A 21,048-nucleotide genomic window follows, 5' to 3' on the forward strand; every position below is an offset into this window, starting at 1 on the left:
TTCTTGGCAAGATGAAATTGAGACTTAACTTACCTGGAGGAACCTGATGGAGCTGAGGAGGCAGAGGGCTGAAGAAGCCATGAAGAAGTGCATCTTGTGCGGAGATTCGGCCTCGAGGGAAGGCTGTGAGCATCCTGGAGGCCAAATTCTCTGCTGCTGGCACCCTGCTCAGCCTAGAAAAACAGAAGAAAAATAGCATAGGAGATGAGGACAAGCCAGAAAGCTGGAACCGGAACACAACCCAGCCCCCAGAGCTTGGGGCACAGATAGTGGAGGGACACAGGGAGCTGAAGAGATCCACCCCAGCTATACAGTTTTTCAGGGTATTTGCTTTTCCATCTGAGTTTGATTATGTTGGAGTATATACATCCAGGATATCGGCTCAAACTCATGTTTACACAGGAATTTTGGAAATAAATTTCTAATTTGTAAAAAGAAGGTTGTAAGTGAAAGGGGAAATTACATTGGAGAGACTATATTTTACATGTTGTAACTGGAATATCAGAGGTTGGTGTTACCAGTTTACAGTGACAATGCAAGTGCAGAAAATAACCTGACTGGCCCTCTGAGAAGACCAGAGGTCAAACTTTGAAAAGCTGAAGAAAATACCATTTCTTCTTTTCCTGCCCTAGTACCAGCAGTGCAGCTGGTTGTAAAATGTGTTGAGGATTCACAGAGAAGAATCTGTTTCCCAGGATGAGTGCTCAAAATAGATGTAATACACATATGCTCCATGCCCAGCAAATACCATTGCCAAGTGGCTGCTCTCTAGAGGAGCACACAGCTGGGGACAAGGAAATGGAAAAGAGAAAACAAACCAACAAGGAAACAAATAAAAATAGTAATTTAGTTTTACAGCTTTTACTTTGTTTGTTTGTTCTGATCACATTTCAGCTTCAGGAGACCCATCAGAGCACAGCCTGTTGTGCTTCCTCACTTGGCCCCCCGATGGTGATTTCCCTTCAAGTGACATCAGGGGCTGGGATACCCCTGCCCCTGCATTCCCCCTCCCTATAGAGGATATTTGCAAGCTGACAGTTTTGTTCTGAGGAGATAAAATGTAAAATAAAAAAGAAAAAGGGAAAAAAAAAACACAAAGAGAGAAGCAGAGACTGAAACCGTAAGAAACAAATTTATAAAAGTTATGTGGCCTCACAGTGGTAAATAAGTGCTGAATTTTCACCTCCAGCAAAAGGGTTCAAGCCCCTGCTTCCTTGGGGAGCAGGGACAGGGCAGGGAGCCAGAGCACCCAGTCTAGATGCTTGCTAGAGCTGCACAACAGGCTGCCCCTGCCATGGCAGGGTCTTCTGGAGCCCCTCTGTCCCTCATTGCTGTTGCTGCAGGCTCCCACACTGGGCAGCAACACCGCTCAGCGCTTCCCACCATGGCTCAGGCTTCCCGGTGGTGGCCGAGCTCTGTGCTGAGCTCCCCTCTGCTTTCTTAATTGGCCATGGAGAGTCATGGCTGAGCAGTCTGTATGAAGCAGCTCTTTCCTTCTCCAGAGTTGACTGTGCCAAGGCCACACCAGCACAAGGATTCAGTAAGCCGGAGCTGGAGCTCTGCCGCAGAGCTGGGCCAGCCCACGGGTATGGAGCTGTAATGGGGCCTGTCCAGGGATTATGGCCAAAAAGCAGAGGTGCAATACAGGAATATACTTATTCCTTTGTTCAGGCTGAGAGAGGATTTGTTCTGTTCCAGGACCTGTGTTATCAGGGTTTGGAATATGCTGAGCTTTGTGTGTTTCTGAAGTTGTATGTGAGAATGGCTGGCATTTCAGCAACTTGTGCTTTGCTGAAAACTTCAGCAGGTCTGTTCAGAATGGCTCTGGAAAACCCAGCTCTGAAGGGCAGCACGCTTCCCTCTGGGGAGGGTTGGATCCCAAGCAATCAGCTGAACAGATAATAAACAGCAGCAATGAAAAACGTGGTTATGTCCTAAAGGATATTTGATTCTTGACCTCTGCCTGAACACAATCTTGAGGACAAATCTTGTCTTATCTTTTCCTACATATGTATAAAACCTGTTGTGTGCCTCAAAATCAGTATTGGGGGATTTGATTTTAGTGACTCTCCGAGTGAAGTTAGGGCACTTTGCCTGATTATAAATTTCTTTCATTGATACGTGTATACATTTAGTATATAAATGTGTGTGTGTGCATATGTGTGCTTGAAAAAAGACTCCCTTCTCTTACCACACTAGGGAGGGACTCAGTGGTGCTGTTGTGTCTGGTTAAGCCAAATGTGTAACCATGCCCTCAGCCTCATAGCTTTTGGCCACTAAGAATGTGATTTTTCCCCTCCTAACTAATCACAAGAGTATTTCATTGTCTTATGAAAATGCTGTCCTAGCATGCCTCCCTTACCACTGTTGAGCAACATTCCTACAGTCTGTTTTCAGAAATGAAAATTGGGACAGTGCAAAGTCTGTCTTCAGTCTGGGCAAGAGGGCCTGGGAAAGTATGACCTTCTGAATTGAACTGTGCCCCACAAAAAGCCGCACATAATGTCATTGAATCACTGCTTATCTCAGAATAATCACTACTCCTCTGAGAATAATAAACCCACTATGTGCCTACCTTTACTGCGATCTCTCAAAATCAGTTGCTTAACTGACGTTAGATCTGCTTGTTACTACAGAGCCACCCTGCTCCTCCTGAGCTTGCCAAAAGAGCTCATTTCAAGTTAAATGATTGCATAAAGAAACAAATAAACCCAGAGGCAATTTTGACTGCCGTTATTGGTAGCTTACCTGTCACAGATGACTCGGAGTCTCTGAGGTCTCCTGGAAGAAACCAGTTCTAGAAAGTGTAATGTGCAACCACAAGATTAAATGAAAATCAAGCCAAATACCATTCTTTGAGCCCTTACAAAAAATATGTGCTCAGAATTTCAAAGGGCCCTATAGAATCTGTCATCTTAGTATTTATAAATATACATTATTCCTATAGGACTTGAGTACCAGCATTGATTTTAATAAGGCTCTTCCAGTTTTGTAACCCTTTCCTTTCATACATCTGTGAGTATAGGCCTTGAGCCTCCTTCTGTTACAGTGCAAGTCTTAGCTTTGACTTCAATAAAGCAGTATCAGTCCCTAAAGCCTTCACACAAAGGAAGCAGAGAGAGGTTTGCAGGCCTGAATCCCCAACAATGGTCTTGACTTTCCAAGGGGCTGCTGAGCTTTGCATATTGCCCTGTGGGTACATGGGGCTTTTCTGTATGGATGTGGCAGAAAGATGGGACAGAGGAAAGGCACTTGGGTCCCACTCTCTTCTTGCCCACTGCTCTCGCTGCCAGTCCTTCACTAAGTGTGTTGTTTATCCAGTTAACCATTCTCATGCAGGCTTTGTACTTAATGATTATGTGATCTCTACCAGACTGGAACTTAACAGAGCTTGCAGCTTTATGGAGGCTGTGTTCTTGTTGATGTTTTTCAGGGATGTAGTTCTAAACATTGTGGAAAATGCAGAGGCATACATTCCTCAAATGTTTTATTAGAAGGCATGAATTTTCTCAGGCTTAGATATGAATGAATGGCTTAAGCCTGGAAAATTTCCCCTTACTGCTTATCAACAGAGACATTTTCTTGCATCAGAAAGGCTGTAATTTCTATCCACCTACATTTTCCTGTGCACTGTTTCTGACAGCAGAGAATGAACGGTGGTTCTCTAGTCATGGAAGGGAGACCAGGAAGGGTGGTGGTGTCCTCTCTTCCAGCCCAGCCTGGACAAGAATTCCCCACAGCAGTGAGACCACTAGGAGGGAAGTGCCACTGGGCTGTTGCCAGTAGGCTCAGAGCTTGGTTGGGATTTGTGCTGCACCGTCCAGGAGCGTCTCCCCTCCCTTCCTGCCTGGAAGCACCAGGCACATCATTCAGAAACAGGAGCTGCGGGCAAAGCGGGAGTCCCTCCTGCCTTTGCCTACATGGCCATCTCCAGAGTGCCAGGCCCAGGGGCAAGGACATTGTTAAACCTGTCTATCACAGAGAAAATAACAGTTCACAACTGAAATGTTCTCCTGCACCCAAATATAAGGTAATTTCTAGAGCAGTAAATGGTACTATAACTTGGGATAGGATTCATGACTGTTTAGTTGTCAGAGCACAGGATTGAGGACCAATATATAGAAGTTATATGTTAGCATCTTGAGTACTCCCTTCCCAAATCAGTCACCAAGACTAACTGGCACAACATTCCTCTTGGATCAGTAATAACATTTTCACTGGATTATCTTTCCTTCTTTTTGCCCTTTGACTGTAATAAAAGTGTAAAAATAAATTATCCATAATGAGTAAAGATGTAACATTTCTAGATAGAATAGAAAAAAACAGTTGAAAAAATGGTTTTGAGGGGCATAAAAATTTTTTATGAGGTAGAAATGTTTGCTTCTTCACAGAGCTGGTCAGAAACTTCCAGATGTTGTAACTTTCTGCCCTAAAAATTTTATTTGGGAGATGGAAAGATTCCATGACAATATATCAATTTCATTTAATTTTTCTCTACTGAAATCTTTTAACATTCATTTTCTTTAGTGAGTTTGACATAAAAGTTAAAAAATGCATGTTCAGTTGGTAACAGCAGGGCAAAATGACATCTAAGTGAAATGTCACTCTTTTTTTGTGGAGTGAATTTTCAGGATTAATATTCCAAGGAGAAAATAGGATTTTCTTTACATTACAGAGAGAATTATCAGCTTGTGTACTGGGAACTGTGAGAAATACCTGAATTATAGTGTTTGCTGTCTTGAATGAGCCTCTTGACTTAAATTTATCATTTATATAACATGGAGGTTAATAATTATCTGCAATGAATAGTGTAAGAGCCAGTGAGCCAGCTACTCCTGTCCCTGACCAGACATCTCAGCAGAGAATTCTGAGGACTGCCAGACTTGCCACTTTGAGTATGCAGAGCTTTGATTTTAAATGGAAGATATGGGTAAGAAAACAGTGTGTCTCTGCTCAAGGATTTAATGCAGTTAACTAATCCACTTTAAATCAGTTCAGATTAATCTCCTGACTGACCCCATAAGGACGAAGCCTTAGAGAATGCCAAGGCACTATTGTGTCAAGCAGGGCAAAAACAGAGCAGTAAATATTTTCCCTACTGTAAGATTAAGACCAATCTAAAGTTGTAAGACAATGTAAACAGCTACTCCCTAAAGGTAAGAGATAAAGAATATTTGGATATCATTCCAAAAAGTGGGCAAACTAGTGATTTAATCGTCTCATGATGATGATCTAGACATAAAATGATGGGATTGTGTAGGGCCGATTGGGTTTTTTAACGATATGAGTAGATCTGGAGGTAGCCTTAGGTTTGTTATTTTCTATCCTTATGCACGGCAGTGTGTGCTAATGAGGAAATACCTTCCTATTTGAAAACCTAGGTGGAAGTGGCTAATGAACTGATAATGAGGCAAGCAAGCCAGAGGACAAAAGTTAAACTTTGCTAATTGACGAAGAGAGAGAAAGAGCTGCTGGATGAAGGCGCTGGGGTTGCAGGCTCACAGAGAAAATTTCTCTCATTAGGGAAATCTCTGTGGCTGCAGGACAGGAGCAGAGCTCTGTGTGTGTGGCAGGCTGGAAACTGCAGGCTGTGCCCAGTGCCACAGATAGGAAATTTCCCTGCACCCTGGCCAGCATAGATTGCACATTAGTTACAGTGCTGCTCTTCCCCTTGAGATCAAAGACACATGCAGTTTATTATGACAACAAAAATTTTATCGTTTTACAACTCAGTTTCCAACCATCCCTTTTACTAAATGAAACATCAGCATAAAAAGTGAGATTAAAAAAAAAGAGGCAAAGCACTCTGAGTGCAGACTTCATCTGCATTCTCACAAATGTCATGGGAAGTTTGCATTTCAGGGCCTGCTGCTTGTTGCCTCCATCTGCTGGTGACAATCTGGAAACGCAACAGACACTGTAAACCTGTACCTGGGAGCACAGGCTGCCTCTGGAAAGCTTCTAAATCTCATTCGGCATACCAAAGCCTAGTGAAAAACTAGGTTTAATTTGAGGGTCATGGCTCCATTTGAAAAGGGCCTGCGTAAAATCTGTGCCTGCTACCTGAGGTGATACTACATGTCATAGGAGACTTCATCAGTCAGCCTGTGTGATAAATCAAGGAGGAAAGTTCACTCATCATGCTCTAGGCAGATAAGCACTGTTCCTCACTCTTTGGAATCCAAATGTCAGAAAAAGGAAACAAAAACTAACTTGGTACATTGGCGCTCCAGTATTCCCAGTTTGGCAAAGCACTAGCTTAATGTCATGGGCTGTGATTCCTAATCCTTTCCTGCCCTTGACCCCTGCTGTCTAGATTCAAACTTGTAACCATTAATGGGGCTGGATCAAAACACTGGCCTTCTGGTGTCACCAGTGGTGTTTAGAGGGGATTTAAACTCACTGCTTTTCAGCGCAGTGAAATGAACACAGCAGTAGATTAATGCAAGGATTTGAGCTCACACAGCATGAGAGCTTTCAAAAATAGTGTTAACAGAGCTACAACTGCCTCTTTCAGGGGAAGCAAAATGAGGAGAACAGAACAAATGAACAAGCACAGGGCAAAGCCTTGTCAGTATGGGCAGGGCTGCTAAGCCCAGGGAGCCAGGGCCAGGCCAGCAGTGTGCTGAGATGTGGGGCAGGAGTTCTCCCAGCCCTACATGTTCTCCAGGGAATGGTTCTCGAGCCAGGGCAAGGGGGAAAAACATGTGTCAGGCCCCACAGCTGCATGTAATTCCCTACTCCAAGTCTCTCTCCTGCCGAGAGGAGGTGAGATCACAAGCTGTAAGTCTGGCCACTGATGAGTTGTTCACCCATCCTTCTCCTTCACCTGTGGTCAGGCACAGGTTGAGATTTTGGCAAACTGTAGGCAATGGACATGAGGCTGTTTCTGAACTTCTTTGTGCAAGTAGACACAAGAAGGTCAAAAAGTCCTTTGCACATTTCATGCCTTGCCACTTGCCCATAGAGGAAGCAGGGGAGCTGCTTTTCCTCCAGCTGCCCTGTGTGTGCCTGGCTCACAGACCCCACAGCCCATGCTGCATCTTCTCTTCAGACTGCAGCAGGATGTGCTCAAGCCCACAGTAGTGACAGGAAAATATCTAAAGGTTTCCAGCTTTCAGTTCAAAGATTCCTAGTAACCCACCTGGCCCAGGAATCCTTCCAGTAACAACCTCAGTCTGGGACTTAGCCTGCACTGCTGAATCCAGGGGGAGTTTTGCCATCAACTTCAATGAGAATAGGATCACACCTCAGTGCTTTGTTTTGCCGTGTTTGTTCCTTGCCTCGGGCAGGAACCCATTTGTTTGTTTGTTGCCTGTGCTCAGTGCTAACATCAATAGGGCTAGCGAAAAGAATTCAAACAATCAGATTTGGGGAAGAGCTCCAGAGTTTGTTTGCTTATCTGAACCAACCCAGGCACCCAGATTTGCACAAATGGTCTGGGAATAACCTCAGGAGAGTAGGTTTTCTCAGGCAGACTCCACAGATTCTACTCAGGCTGAGCATGTCCTGGGGGAGGAACAGCACTTGTGCTTCAGGGAAGAGAGAGGAAGTGCTCAGAAGCATGTAAATGGCAAATAGCTTTGAACCAGGAGACTAATTTGCCTTCTTACCATCAGTCCCACCAAAAAGTGACTTGATATAGTTCCTTAGTAGGGCAAATAGTCCAACAACCTTATATGACTAACCTTCTGTTCCGACTGGTTTGCATAACTCAGGTGTGAGCCAAGTGCTTGGTTCCAGTCTGTGGCTGGAACAGCTCACAGCCCCTTAGGCAGGTTTTGAGGAGAGGAAGGAGGTATTACCTCTCCAGCTGGCACAGCTATTGCCCCAAACACTGAGGCAGCACCCCTTTCCCCTGTGTTTGCTAGAATGATGGGATGCCACCACAGAAAGGGTCCTCTGACTCCTGCATTTCTGCCTGGTCCAGCCACAAAAGGTGCCAGCATTCCAGGATCACATCACAGCATAGGTCAGTTCTGCCCCTCTGGAGTCCATCCATTAGGGCAACTTTCTGTCAAGACTGAAAGCAAGACAGGTTTGAGAACTGCTTATGATAAGTAGACTTGACTTTACCGGAGCTACTGCTGTGCTGCCCAGGTGTCTGTCCTCTCCCTCCTGGCCCTGCCACCAGCACCCGCCACAGCAGAGGACAGCACTGCTCTTCAGACAAAACACAGCTAAGTGGGAGTCACTGTTCAGGGCCATTCTAGGCACCCATATTGTTCATTTGCTGTACAAGTTTCTTGGCTATCATAGCCTTGATGCTTGCACTTTTACATTGTCCCTCTATACAGCATCAGGATACCTAATCATCATCATCACTATTTTTTGCCTTGTGTGAGTAGATGACTGGCAAAAAAAATTCTTTGTGATTAGTTCATCCCATGCATGAACATTCTTTCCTCCCAGACTACACTTCTCAATTTGTAGACTGCCCAGCCAAGCCCTGTACAACTTACAGAAGAAAATGCTTCCTCCAGCTGTCTGCTCTGTGCTTGCTTGCTATCCAAATTAAACTTGCTGTGGACAGCGACACATTCCCATTTCACGCTGGTTTGATTAATGTGTCTCAGCTAATTGTGTGAAGGATTCCAGTCCTTTCGGCTGTGAGGCCAGGTTATTGTTCAGCCAATCTCGGCTACCATGTGAAAATGGGGGCTGTTTAGTGTTCATGCAACAGAATCAAAGGAGGGGCATCTTGGACTGGGTCACAGAGCAACACCCACTTCTTTGAAAAGATGTTACTATGCTCTACTAAACCTGTAAACCTCTTGCTCAAAGCACGTCTTCTCCCTCCTCCTGTACCCCTGCTCTTTTTTCCCGTTCCAGACAGACAGGCTCCCCCCACCACTCTCCTAGAGTACAAGTGAGAGAGAATGGCTAGATTGTAGATGGGTGAATTTCACATTCTAGGGTTTTTAATATTTCACTTTTATATTTCTTTTACAGAATGATCCTGCTGAGAGGCTGAGAATCAGTGCTCATCATTTCCCCCTCACTGACACTTGAATATATTTTCCCAGGAGAAAACATTAAACAAAAAGAGAAAGAGAGAAAAGGAGAGAGAGAGGGAGAGGAAAGTGACTGAGCTAGCTTTTCAAAGCATACTTCTCAACCTGCCCACATCAAAATAAGAGACAACTGGCCCTTTGAAGTCCAGGACACAGACTTCTCTACCAGCCCATGTGGAAATAAAAGAATCCAGCTTTATAAATCACACAGATTTCTCACCTTGCCCACATCAAAATCAGGGACAGTGACCTTTAAAGCTGAGGTTTAAAGGTCCCCAAACCAATCTCCATAAAAATAAGGAGAGTTCAGATAAACTGTGTCTCCAGGATCCTGTCAGCTTTTCCAGTCTAAACCAGGAGACATTGGTCCTTTGTCCTGAGAAGTGGAGACTAAATACACTGTGAGCACTTGCAGCAATGAAATCTTCCATTAGACTTACATATACCCAGCACTCAATGAGGCATCTTTGCCATGTGTGTGCCTTTACTTGCATTCTAGGCCAATCCCACTGTTGTTGTAGGTCCTACAACACCACTGTCATTAAGTAGCTCAAGGGATTTAGTAACACTGAAGCAGAGGATTTTTCATAATGAGAATTATTGACCCAAAAATTGAGTGGCTAGTGCTCTGAGAAAAACTTGGACTTCTTGCGAGTTAAATCCTACCTGGGTTATAGTTGGGGAGCTTGGAAAGTCCTGGCCAGGTGTCCTCAGTTGGGACACCCAATACCTGTGCAAAAGAAGAAAGAGAGTGAGAAGAGCAATAACCGCTTTGTGCCAGTACTTTGCCTTGGTGTGGAGTTGAAAGAATCGGTCTCAGTGGAGAGTGACTGGCCTTTCCTGTAAACCAGCATGGAATTCACACTGCCCTGGATCTACCACTGTGTATAAAGGACATTGACATTTTACCCTTGATTTTGTAGCAGAAAGGGTCCTGCTGAGACTGAACGCTGTTGCTGCTGGGAACATCAGTGAAGGCATGTGCAGCCTCACTGCCAGGTGCTGCTCCTGCCTGTGTTTGCCAGCCCAGGGAGCTGTGAGCCCCTTTCAGTGCTGACAGTGTGTCCTCCTGCGCCGGAGCTGGACCGGGGACTTACTCTGCTCACTGGCACTGGCAGCAGCTGACACCCTCAGCAGCAGCACAGGCTGGGAGCTGGGACAGAAACCCCTGTCTTCTGAGGTGAAAAAGAAAAGCTGGCAGACAGGTCTAGTGGCAGGTGCTAGAAAGCAGTCCAGTGCCTCATCCTGAAGGATCCAGAGCTTCAGCAGTGTCTTTAGCCTTTATTGGGAATTATGGGTTTCAGAAGTAGCTCCTCACTGAGCAAAGTCCAGACCAGTAAAGCCTCCTCCAACCTCATTTTGGTTGCTGAAATGTGTGAGATCAAGCAAATCCAGATTTCTGCAGTTGCAGATGTTCAATGTTATTATTACTTGATGCACACAAAGTGCCCTGTGCCTATTGATATGGATGGTTTGTGCTAAAGAGGTAAAGCCACATATTTAAGAAGAGTTTACAGCATGTGAAATTGTAGTGTAAATCAGTACTCCAAGCATTCAAAGTTTATCATCCAAACAATCCCCAGAATGATCAGATTTCCTTAAAAAACAGTGACATTTTGACATGTAAAATTTCAGGGGTTTATTTACTTTATCTTCTCCAACATTATATTTGTCTTACCTTAGTTACACCTTGCATATGATAGACAATTCCTGTTCTTTAAAATGAGATACGTGATATGGGGAACTTGGCCTCACAAAAACTTGTGGCAAGATTGCAAGAAAACAGGCATCTGTTAAAAAATGCTTTAAAGAAGGAAGACATATAAAGCCTGGTTGTTGCAGTTGTTAAGCATCTGGTAGCTGATTGCTTTTCTCACTCACAGCTGGGAAACAGCTATAAGGCCAATTACAGCTACCTGGAAAAGACAGCCACAAGCAGGGACTGTATCTCACAGCTGGCACATGGTGGCCTCTGGAGGAATGTGGCTTGCTGTGGCCCATGTTTCCAAACTGCTTATGGACCTAGCCTGCCACAGCAGAGACAAAAGGGTAGGACCCTTGTCTCTGCTGACCAGTAAAATTAGCCTTGGGAGCTTTCAAGCTCCCCAAAGAGAAGGTGACTTGCAGTCGTCAGTCATGTGAGGACGTTGGAAGTTGGCTTGCACCAAGACATAAGGATGCGTTCTTGCCTGGTGTGTGTATCATATAAGTAGGGCAGGTTTGCCCAAAGCAAACTCTGCATGCACAGGAGAGTGTAGGAATCTAAACCTGTAGCCAGAGTTTGCTTTCTTTTATTGTCTGGTTAGATTTCCAGAAAGCACTAATGGGGGCCCTCATTCTTCAGGGCTTCTTGAGAGCCATTGGACATCAGTTCTAATGGCCTCAGAGGAAGCTGAGGAAGTTTAGGACACAGTAAAATCATACGCACCAGGGTCAGCTCAGCACTCTGCTTCTTTTTGTGAAGAATTTTAAAAAATAGTTATTTGTGCTTGCTTGTTCTTTGCTACATAAGGTTTTCAGCAAATACTTAAATTTTGCTGTGTTGAGGTGTGAAAGCACTCAGAGCACCAGTGACTGAATGCCATATGAATTTGTATTTCCTGAGCCTTTCCTTTACAAAAGAACCCATAAATTTGGGTCTGTTTTTGTTTTCCAATATAACGGAGCAAGTAATCTCTTTCTTCCCTCTTCCCTTCTTTCCCCCTCCTCCCTCGCCCCCCAGGACCTTCAGTGAGATTCCTTGTCAAATCAGATAATGTGTTACATTTATTTAATTAAATTAATTATACTCTGACAATTATTTTACCTGCTGTGTATCCACCCTAAATCTAGTTGTTAACTCTCTGCTCCACACTATCAGACAAAGCAAAGCAAAGCAGCTTCTCTGCACTTCACTCTGTAGGGAAAGGTCTTGGTGCAGCTCAGTTCAGTCTACTTACTTAAGAAGAGGCACAGTTTCAGCCAGAAATATTTTTACAGTGTCTGTATTTCAGCAGGTGGTTTAAATTGGTGTAAATCATTGTCCTCTCTCTCTGCCCTCTAACTTCTTGCTTCTCCTGTGATGACTTGGTTGAATGAATCAACCCACCTGATTTTGCTTGGTTTTGTTGGAAAGTTTTATTTTATGTTTTACATAGAGAAGCCTTGTAGTCATTCATCTGACACTTGGCACGTGTTTGGCTCAGCCATGGAAGCACACTGGTGGCATTCTGCAGCCTAATTCAGCACACACTATATCAATCCATAAGATAGAGTATTTGCATCCAAAACCTATGCCTGATCTCTTAAAATTTGAATGATGGATCTCAAGTTTGTCAGGTTTGCTCACTCTCCATGCCATGAGTGAACAGGAGACACAACAGTTGACTTTCACTCATGCCACCCTTCCATAACTAGCAGTGCCAGCCTTCCCTTCCTATTTGGCCCTGCTCCTGTGCCAGGCCTTCAGGAGTACCACTGCTATTAGTGCTGCCGTTTGTGCAGCCAGATGACAAGCTGGGTAAAGGAGCTGCTCTCATTCAGAGTAAGCCAGGGAGAAAACAAAGTCACAGGTGTCCCAGTGAGAGGTGACACAGGAGCAGCAATGAGCAGCCAGGGATAGAGATGAGGGATGGAGACTGTTTAAGAGGGCACTTGCCTCTAGAAGAGTTGTTGGTGAAATGACAGTCCTGATGATTCAACAGGACAAACATATTTCCCAGAATAGGGATTTCCCAGCCCTATATGGTGCCTGACCCAACAGTCCTACCTGGGGATAAGCATGCTGGGTGATACAGACTCATGCACACAAATGCAGATGGTCTCTGCCAGTGCAGACTGCCTCTACATTATTAGTACATGAAAAGAACTGACTATTAGAAAACAGTAGGAGTCCCTGTTCTGAACCTCACACTCAGAAAAATATCTCAAGTTAGACATGGAAAGCCTCTAAGGAGCTTTGAAATCTTGGCCTAACAGAGTCTCATTCCAGGCTGCATAATAACACAAAACCTTCTGTGAAAAGCACTAATTATTTCATAGCTCTTAAAGCTTCCTCATGATTTTTAAATAAGGGGTTTTTTTGCCTTCCACAGCACAAATCCTATTAATCATGGTATTAGTTATAATGCCAGAGAAATTACGATGGTGCTATAACCCTCTAATGCAAAACCACAGGAAATGTATCCAAAGATTGCAGAGACATAAGTGTAAGGATACCCTTCATTCACACTCTGAGAAACTGGGCCCTGCCCTGGCTTTGAACCCTGTTAATTAGCCAAGTATGAATTTTTTTTCTGAATTCCCCATTCTCTATGAAGGAGAAAGTCAGCATTTATTTAAATGGATTGAACCCACCCAAGTCTAAGAACTGGATGCACTTGTCTGACTTTTTATCACATTCTAGCTATAAGCAGAGAGAAAAACCCTACCAAGCAGAAGTGTTTCTGGATGAAGGGATTAAGATGGAAAAATCTGACTTACACAGTCTTGAGGCTATAAAGTAATTTGTCATGACTTTTCAAATTTAATTTTTTCTGTACTTTCTCCTTTGAAAACCCATGCCTGGAAAAAACTCTACGACTAAGAGTAAATCCCTGGGAGGAGATGTGAAAGGACAGACACCTACAGCAACATCCAGTATGAACCCACAGGTTGACTTTGCTGTTGAGTAAGAGGGTCAGTGAGAGCAGTCAGGAACACAGAGAATCCATCAGTGCTGCCAAGTGCCTCAGTTCTACCAAGCTACACTAAGGACACAGCTCTGTGTTTCTGTTTCCCCAGCAGAAAAAACAGCTGAAGAGGCTCCTGAATATGTCTGCTCTCACTCACTGCTGCCTTTATAAAGTAATTTCACACTTTCCATTATGCCAAAGCAGTCTCTAGAGCTGCATCATAAAGTGGATGATACAAAATGTTCCCAGTTAAAATGACGAACCTCAGGCTCCTGCCATTTTCAAGGTAGTTTAAGAGCAGTATTAGAGCTCCTTTGTGAGAATATGGTGTGCTGTATCCTACAGTCAGTAAAGGATTTCACAAGTAGCAACAGAATTTGCAGTACCTGCACACCTTCTGCAATTTGATGTCATTTTAATTGGCTTTAAATTTTTGATGAGATGACAAACATCAAAGGGGCATAATTTGATTTACTCCTGCATCTGTAAGAAGTTGCCAAATATAAAATGGGTTACAAAGTCTGTTATGAACTTGGTACATTAGACCAAATTATTTCTGCTATTCACAGGACCTATGCTTAGAACTTTAAAATTATGTAGGCTGGAGCAAGATTCTTTTTCTCACCCATTTCAGGGTTTATTTTACTCACCGTCCAGATCTTCTCCAGCTGTTCATGAGTACCAGAAGTTCCTGCAAATATTGGCTGCCCGTGGATCATTTCAACAAATATGCAGCCTGCACTCCTGCAAGAAACCCAAGTTATTAACTTGTTCATGTACAATGATATCTATCATATGACTGTAAGGATTGGCAGGGAGAGAGGTAGAGTTATAATTGTTGGAATGGAAATCTAGAAATTCTGATTTGTAAATGCAGAAATCCTGATAGAAGCTGAAAATCCTACATATACACTGTAGCTGAAGTCTGAAAAATACCAGTCTGATGTGTCAGTATTGTATATCCCCCTCTTGTCATCTGGTGAGAGTGTGTGTGAAGCAAGGCAGGATGTGAGGTGTCTTTATATACATAAATAAACAGAGGCTTCAGTGAAGACTGATATACCTCTGCAGTATGGTGGTAGGCAGGATCTAGCTTTATAAAAACACCTCTTGATTGTGGAAAGTCAGGAAGGTTTCCTTTGGGAAGGGCCATCTTGTACATCCCTGATCTTGCAGCACATTCTAAGCATTTGCAACTGGCCCTTGTTGCAAATTGTATGTGTGTGATTAACCTCATCCTAGTCCTACAGATTGAATCACTTGAACTGAAAAGCTCACAAGCCAAAAAGGATGGGAGCAGACCAGAGATAAGTCACACTCGCATCTCTCCAGGATTTTAGAAAAAAATAAAGCAGTCAAAGTTCCATGCAAGTCTGTTCCCATCTCCTTTTTCTCATCAGCACCACTAATTAAAAAAAACAACTCACCTTTCACCAGCAAGGCAAGGCAGGTGATATCCTTGGAAGAGAAACCCACTAAGCACCATCTTTCTTTCCAGTACCAAACAAATTGTTTCAGGTCTCTGTCAATTAATCCTGTTACAAACCATCTTATAAAAATGGGCATGTGGAATACAAAGTTACTTCCCATGAGAAAAGGATGCAACACTGGAGTGCTAACAGTAGGAAAGATAAACAGGGAACTATACACACTACACTGGCTTGAAGGACATAAAAGATGCAGAAAGAACCCAGAGGCACTAACCACTACACCAATTTTCCCTTCAGAAGCAATTAACTCTTCCTTGGAAAACTGGAGGCAAGACATCATAGCATAAAGAACCTGGTGATGACAGCAAGTTAAAGTATTCTTATTTTTATGTCATCCCCTGCTCTGCACTTGTGCCAAAGCAAACCAGTCAGCTTTAAAAAAATCCAACACATGCAAAAATACTTAATTTTACTAAGGTGAATTAGTCCTCATGGCAATAATGTTGAGATTGTTGTGATCAAGACTGACCTATTTGCAGCTATTCCCATCTCTTATTGTATAGTGTAAAACTTCCCTCATTTACTTTTTAGTAATTTTCCTCAAAACTTTTTCTACATTTTCTGTCTTTTCACCAAGCCCCATCACAACTTTTCAGGTTTCTGTGTCAATCTTCTTTGATTATAGCATATCTGAGCCCTTTAAGTTCCAATGTTGAAACCCTTGCTTTGTCTTACAGGCTCTGAAGGTATTATTTTCACTTGCTGAGCAGTAACTGGTAATCTCTTCTGGTCATCTGTACTTGTGTGTTACCTCTTGCACCTTGTTTTTGCAATACTGTAATTGCTTTTTCCACCTGGCTGTGGTCAGTTGAAACCCTGACAAGCAACTCATCCTCAGTATTCATTTTGGTCACCCTTGCACACCAGGTGATGCCAAGCCTGTTTGCAGATCCATATCTAATGCTGGTTGCACAAACATCTCTGCTGCACTTTCACTTAGCTTCCTGTGTCCTAACCTTGGCAAGTCTTGTGAGAGTTTCTTGCTTGTCTAATATGCTTTTACAGAGTCCAGACATCATGAAACTTAACCCACAGCTTTTGCAACACAGATTTTTTTTGTGTGTTTCAAAGCACTACCACATCACTAGGCATTATTTTGGCGCCCACAGATAGATTCTACTGAGACCAGTGTCATATGAACCCTCTGTTTTCACAGCTGATGTCCATGCCCAAATGGCTCACCCTATTTTGTAACCACAGGGGCTGCTGTAATCCCCTGACTGCATTGCAGAAGTTTAACTGTGTATGGTCAAAGCAATTTAGGTACACTTGATTTGTACAAAGAGAATCAGCTCTGCTTGGAGTAAGTGATCCTGATGTTCAGCCAGAGTCTGGGCTCTGATGTCTTAGCTAAAAAGGGCCATTAGACTGGCAACAGCAGGACCTTTTCCTAGATTCAGCTAGCATTTGCTAAGAACTGCTCACAAATAAACAGTTCAAAAAGTGAAATCTAATGAACCAGTCTTTTCACTAATAGACAAGCTGTCAGCTTGAAGAGAGGAACAATTTGTGGGTTGTTTAAAATGTAGCTTCTGGTAGACCTCTTTCTTATATTCCTGGTTTATTCCCATTGTCTCTGGAAGCCTTTAAATCTCAGTGTCTCTAATGAATGCAGAACTATCAGAGCAACCACAACTGCTGGAAAGGAAGGGCTTTTTGTTTCCTGTAGCAAGACTCAGCTGACCAGCTGCCTTCAATGCCTACTTGATACTGATTCATCAGTGACAATTATGACTGTCTGTTTCCAGACAAAATATGTTTTTCTTTATATAAAAAAGACCAGAAGTAGCTAAAACAGCTGATGTATGGGCAGCCCCCTCTTTTCCCAGGTATTTTTTGTCTACTCAGTAAAGCAGAGCTTTTGAAACTAGTGCTAGTCATCATATTAGGTTTGCAGTAGAGGATTTGGCTTTCCTTCTGAGACACAGATTTACAGTCAGTGCTCTGACAGCAATATGAGGATCCTTCTAATAATGATGATGATTCAAAAGAATTTACTTTTAAATATTTCTAGATATTTAAACTTGGGGTTGTTTCATTTTCTCCCTTTTCCTTCCCACCCCTCTGATATTAATTTCAAAGGTCCTCTTAGCTCTTTCAGTCTATAAATTTCTTGGAGAATCTCAGTCCCATAAAGCTGCCTTGGGAAGAGGTAGGGGCAGAGAGAGGGGTCTTTTGGAAGGAAGCCTAGACCTGATGTTTTAGCAAGTGCCAAATATGCACATGAATCAAAACCTGACAGCTAAAGTCACAGGAGAGGTTATAGGGATATTCAGGAAGCATAAGCAGAGCTGGTTCACACAGCACAGTTGTATCTGTCTGCAATCCCTGGGATAGGTTTGAACACTGCACTTAGTCCTCAGCCTGCAGTGCTGCATCATGCAGTGGAGAGATGTTTTCACCAGGATCAGGATCTACGTTATCTCTGTGGCATCCCAGGGTTCCTTAGGTTATGTCTCCCAGTTTGGCATAGTGGGTCAGTGTGAACCAGGCTGAGGAGAAGGCTGTAGTGGGCCTGGCAGATCCACATTAAATGACTGCACCTGAACTCTCTATTCCACAAGAATCTGCTTGGGAAGATCCCTGTGGGTTTTTTCTCTCTGTTTTTTTTTTGTTTTGTTTTTTTGTTTTGTTTTTTTTTTTTTTTTGTTTGTTTGTTTTTTTTATAATGGAAGATTATACAAGGAAAGCCTGACTGAAAAGAAGACATGTCCTAAGGCCCTCCTGATGTTAGCAGCCATTAGTGTGGCATGTGCATAAAGCATTTGGTGTTTTTTAAAAAAAGAAAAAGAAAGTCCTTCTGATATACAGTGTAATCTCCCTGAAATCCCTTAATTGAATCTTCTAAAGTCCTGAAGAGATAGTGAGGGAGAAAGAGAGAGAAAAAAGGTACAGAGAGATTAAAGCAGCTTTTCTAGTTAGTCCAAGAGCGAGTGAGTCTCCTTCTATATCTCTTTCTTCATCTATTCAAGGCCTCATTCACTTTCCATGTGCCTCCCACTGACAGTATTGCTGCTCAAGCACACTATGCATGAATTGCTATAATGTTTTATTTTGTTATAATTGGTTTCTTTAAACCAAGGCTTTGACACCCACTGTCTCATGTCATTACCAAGGGCGTTCTGACCTGCCTTCATGTAAATTGCAGCATCCAAAAGACATAGGGTTTTTTTCTCCTTTCTCCCCAATAGACAAGTAACATCTGTGTGAATTCACATTATTTCCTAATAGACAAAAATTGAACTTAAATGCAGTGTACATCAAGATAATAAATGACTCTTGTTAGAGGAAGTTACTGAATAGAGCTTACTGAAGTACTCTCTATTCTCTCAGCGTGACATCTTTCTTTAGGGCAAACACTTTGAGTGTTGTTATTATAAGGAGGCGTTGTAACAAAGGTGCCTATGTGTGAATGTGGTGCAGTGGGACGGAGAGCACTGTGCTGTTAGAGCTGGGCAGAGCTGGATGGGATCTTTGTACACCACTCCTCTGCTGGTATTCATTACACCAGAGCAGAGTTATGCAGTGGGCATGTTGGGTTTGCATAGGCAGAAATGCCACACTTTCTCTGCATAGCCAGCTTTGGACAGGGGGCAACTTTCAGGGATAAAACTCAACAGGCTTATGCATAATACAAGCCCTCCAATCTGCTAGGCAGGAATCTTCTTCAAACTCAGCAGTCATTTCTGAGAGGCTGTCTGGAGGGCAAGGTGACAGGTAGGCGGGGGAGAGAAGACAGGACTCTTGACTGGCTTAGCAGCTGGAAGCCATTAGAATTTAGCAAGGTTTTCCTCCTTGGAGAAATCTTTAAGCAATTAAATTAGCAGCAGGCCTAGAGAAGTAAATTATCTAAAACCCCCATTTCCCTGGACTACCCTCCAGACTTAGGCCTTTGGAGTGTCTGATAGGCTGCAGAGCTCGAGAGGGACATGCAGCCTGGGAAGACTGGGAGATTTGCTGTTTGTAAACCTAGCCAGCCCTCTTCTTGCACATTCTTCAGCTGCACTCCCACCTCTTCCCAGCCTTTGGCTCTGCAGAGCAGTTAAGAAAAGTCCTGGTGAGACAGATAAAGGCAGAAGATTAACTGGTCTGAAAAAAGGGTGAAACAGCAATACCATCTACAGAGGTAAAATTGCCCACAATAAGGAAGGTCTCCTGCACCTTCATGAGTTGCAGGTTGTCTGTGGGTAAGTCAGGACTGTGCTGCTGGAAGTGAGCTTGGGCTGCTACAGAAGGGAGCCAGAAGGCAGATGAACCCCAGGGCACAGCTACACATCCAGACCAACCCAAAGTGGCCTGGGCTGGGACCCCTGTGAAGCCCTCATGTCCTCCTGCTTTCTGCCTGCTCTCAGAGACTCCACTCCCTTCAGCTCTGCTAACTTTTTTTCTGTAATTCCCAACCACATAAAGATTTTGGGGTAGAACTCATAAGGTAACAAGGCTTTAACAGACACAGCTCTCCTCCTGTGTGAAATGCAGACTGCATCTGAGACTTCTTCTTTGAGAAGAAGGGCAAAGTATCACTGAGATAATGAAAATCTCAGACTCCTTTCTATCTCCATATCCATCGAGAAAGCCTTTAATGCCACATTTTGTTACCAAGGCCAAAGTAATGGATGGTGCATTTGTGGATCCATCTTTCCTTCACAAAGCCATTGCTGTAGAGAGGTACTACTGACTCAGCTGGCTACACAGATACAAGTGCATTAAGCAAAGGTGTTCTGTTGAAAGACGCACATCTCTCATAAATATTATCAGAAGAGGTTTATATCAATCCATAGCTGAGATGTAGTGACATCATTCCCAAAAACATCTCTGAACCCAGCAGTACAAAACTCACTATTGCTCACACATTTTCTGCTCACAGGTCTTAATTCCTCTGCTTAACAACTGTACCCACTCTAACTTTGGTTGATTTAATTCAAATAAAGATGATTCCCAGGGGACCCCAAATGCTTTGAAATTGGTCAGTACCAGATATCTATATCAGAAGAATAATCTGTAGCCCCAAGCAACACATCAGGAGGTCGGTACCAGAGTGCCACCACTTCAGAGGAGTATGTCTGCCTGGGGATGGACTGGGCACGAGCAAGCCCTGCAAAAAACAAACAAAAAACTGCTCTATTAGGACAGTCCTTCTGTACAATGCATACATGACAAAAATTGGAAATCGGACAGTATTTTCTCATGGATCTTTCAACACAAATAATCCCAGTGCAGCTTACAAGCAATGGACAAAGAAAGTGTGTCTGGAATATACCTCTGGGTCAGATCAGATCCAGCAATATGCTGTGTTTTGTAGAGCTTTATAATTTGTGACTGAAGCAGCCATCCCACACCAATGCCAAGGATGCCTTTTGGTTCAGCACATTGCTGTGGACTCCACACATTACATTATTTTCTGAATAAAGAGGGATTGATTCTGTGTTCTCTTGAACTAGTTTTACGTGACACTAATTGCTCTGACTTAAATGAGGTTAATCCTTGCACCTATCAATATAAATACAAGAAAGGCTGGACTGACCACAGAAATAGTTTCCTGAGGTTCAGTAAAAGGTTATGCTTCTATGCCTTAATTGTCTGTGGATACAGATCTTCATGCATGCTAGAGCTTTGGTCTGAGCAGATGTATTAGCAGTATCCAAACTGTGACTCACCAAAGTCGGCTAATTTGAGCTCACCGAGGCAACTGATGAGCAAGTTCTGGGGCTTCAGGTCCCGGTGAAGAATGTGTTGCCGGTGGATGTATTCCAGGCCACGCAGAAGCTGGAACATGAAGAGCTGGAGAAAGCCAACAAAAAACTGAAATGGGTTTGTGTAACTTTGCATTGGTACATTAACTCTGAACTTTAGGAGAACCTTGGAACAAAGCAGAGACAAAGCAAGTAAGAA

General features: G+C 43.3%; 1 protein-coding gene and 1 long non-coding RNA gene across 2 annotated transcripts in view; one reads left to right on the top strand and one right to left on the bottom strand.

Annotated features, from left to right (window-relative positions):
• Positions 1-11,867, top strand: part of LOC139675014 (uncharacterized) — a 97,187-nt gene extending 85,320 nt beyond the window's left edge. Inside the window, exon 6 of the long non-coding RNA XR_011698404.1 lies at positions 8,953-11,867. This is a non-coding gene — a long non-coding RNA (uncharacterized lncRNA). The remainder of the gene's footprint in view (positions 1-8,952) is intronic.
• Positions 1-21,048, bottom strand: part of CDK15 (cyclin dependent kinase 15) — a 34,742-nt gene that overhangs the window by 5,385 nt on the left and 8,309 nt on the right. Inside the window, exons 7-12 of the mRNA XM_071562177.1 lie at positions 20,814-20,937; positions 20,131-20,251; positions 14,317-14,410; positions 9,681-9,744; positions 2,749-2,797; positions 34-173 (exon numbers count right to left, since the gene is read on the bottom strand). Of these exons, the coding sequence (XP_071418278.1) occupies positions 34-173; positions 2,749-2,797; positions 9,681-9,744; positions 14,317-14,410; positions 20,131-20,251; positions 20,814-20,937 (592 nt within the window). The remainder of the gene's footprint in view (positions 1-33; positions 174-2,748; positions 2,798-9,680; positions 9,745-14,316; positions 14,411-20,130; positions 20,252-20,813; positions 20,938-21,048) is intronic.

The sequence above is a fragment of the Pithys albifrons genome, chromosome 8, assembly GCF_047495875.1.
Source record: "Pithys albifrons albifrons isolate INPA30051 chromosome 8, PitAlb_v1, whole genome shotgun sequence".
Classification (NCBI taxonomy): domain Eukaryota; kingdom Metazoa; phylum Chordata; class Aves; order Passeriformes; family Thamnophilidae; genus Pithys; species Pithys albifrons.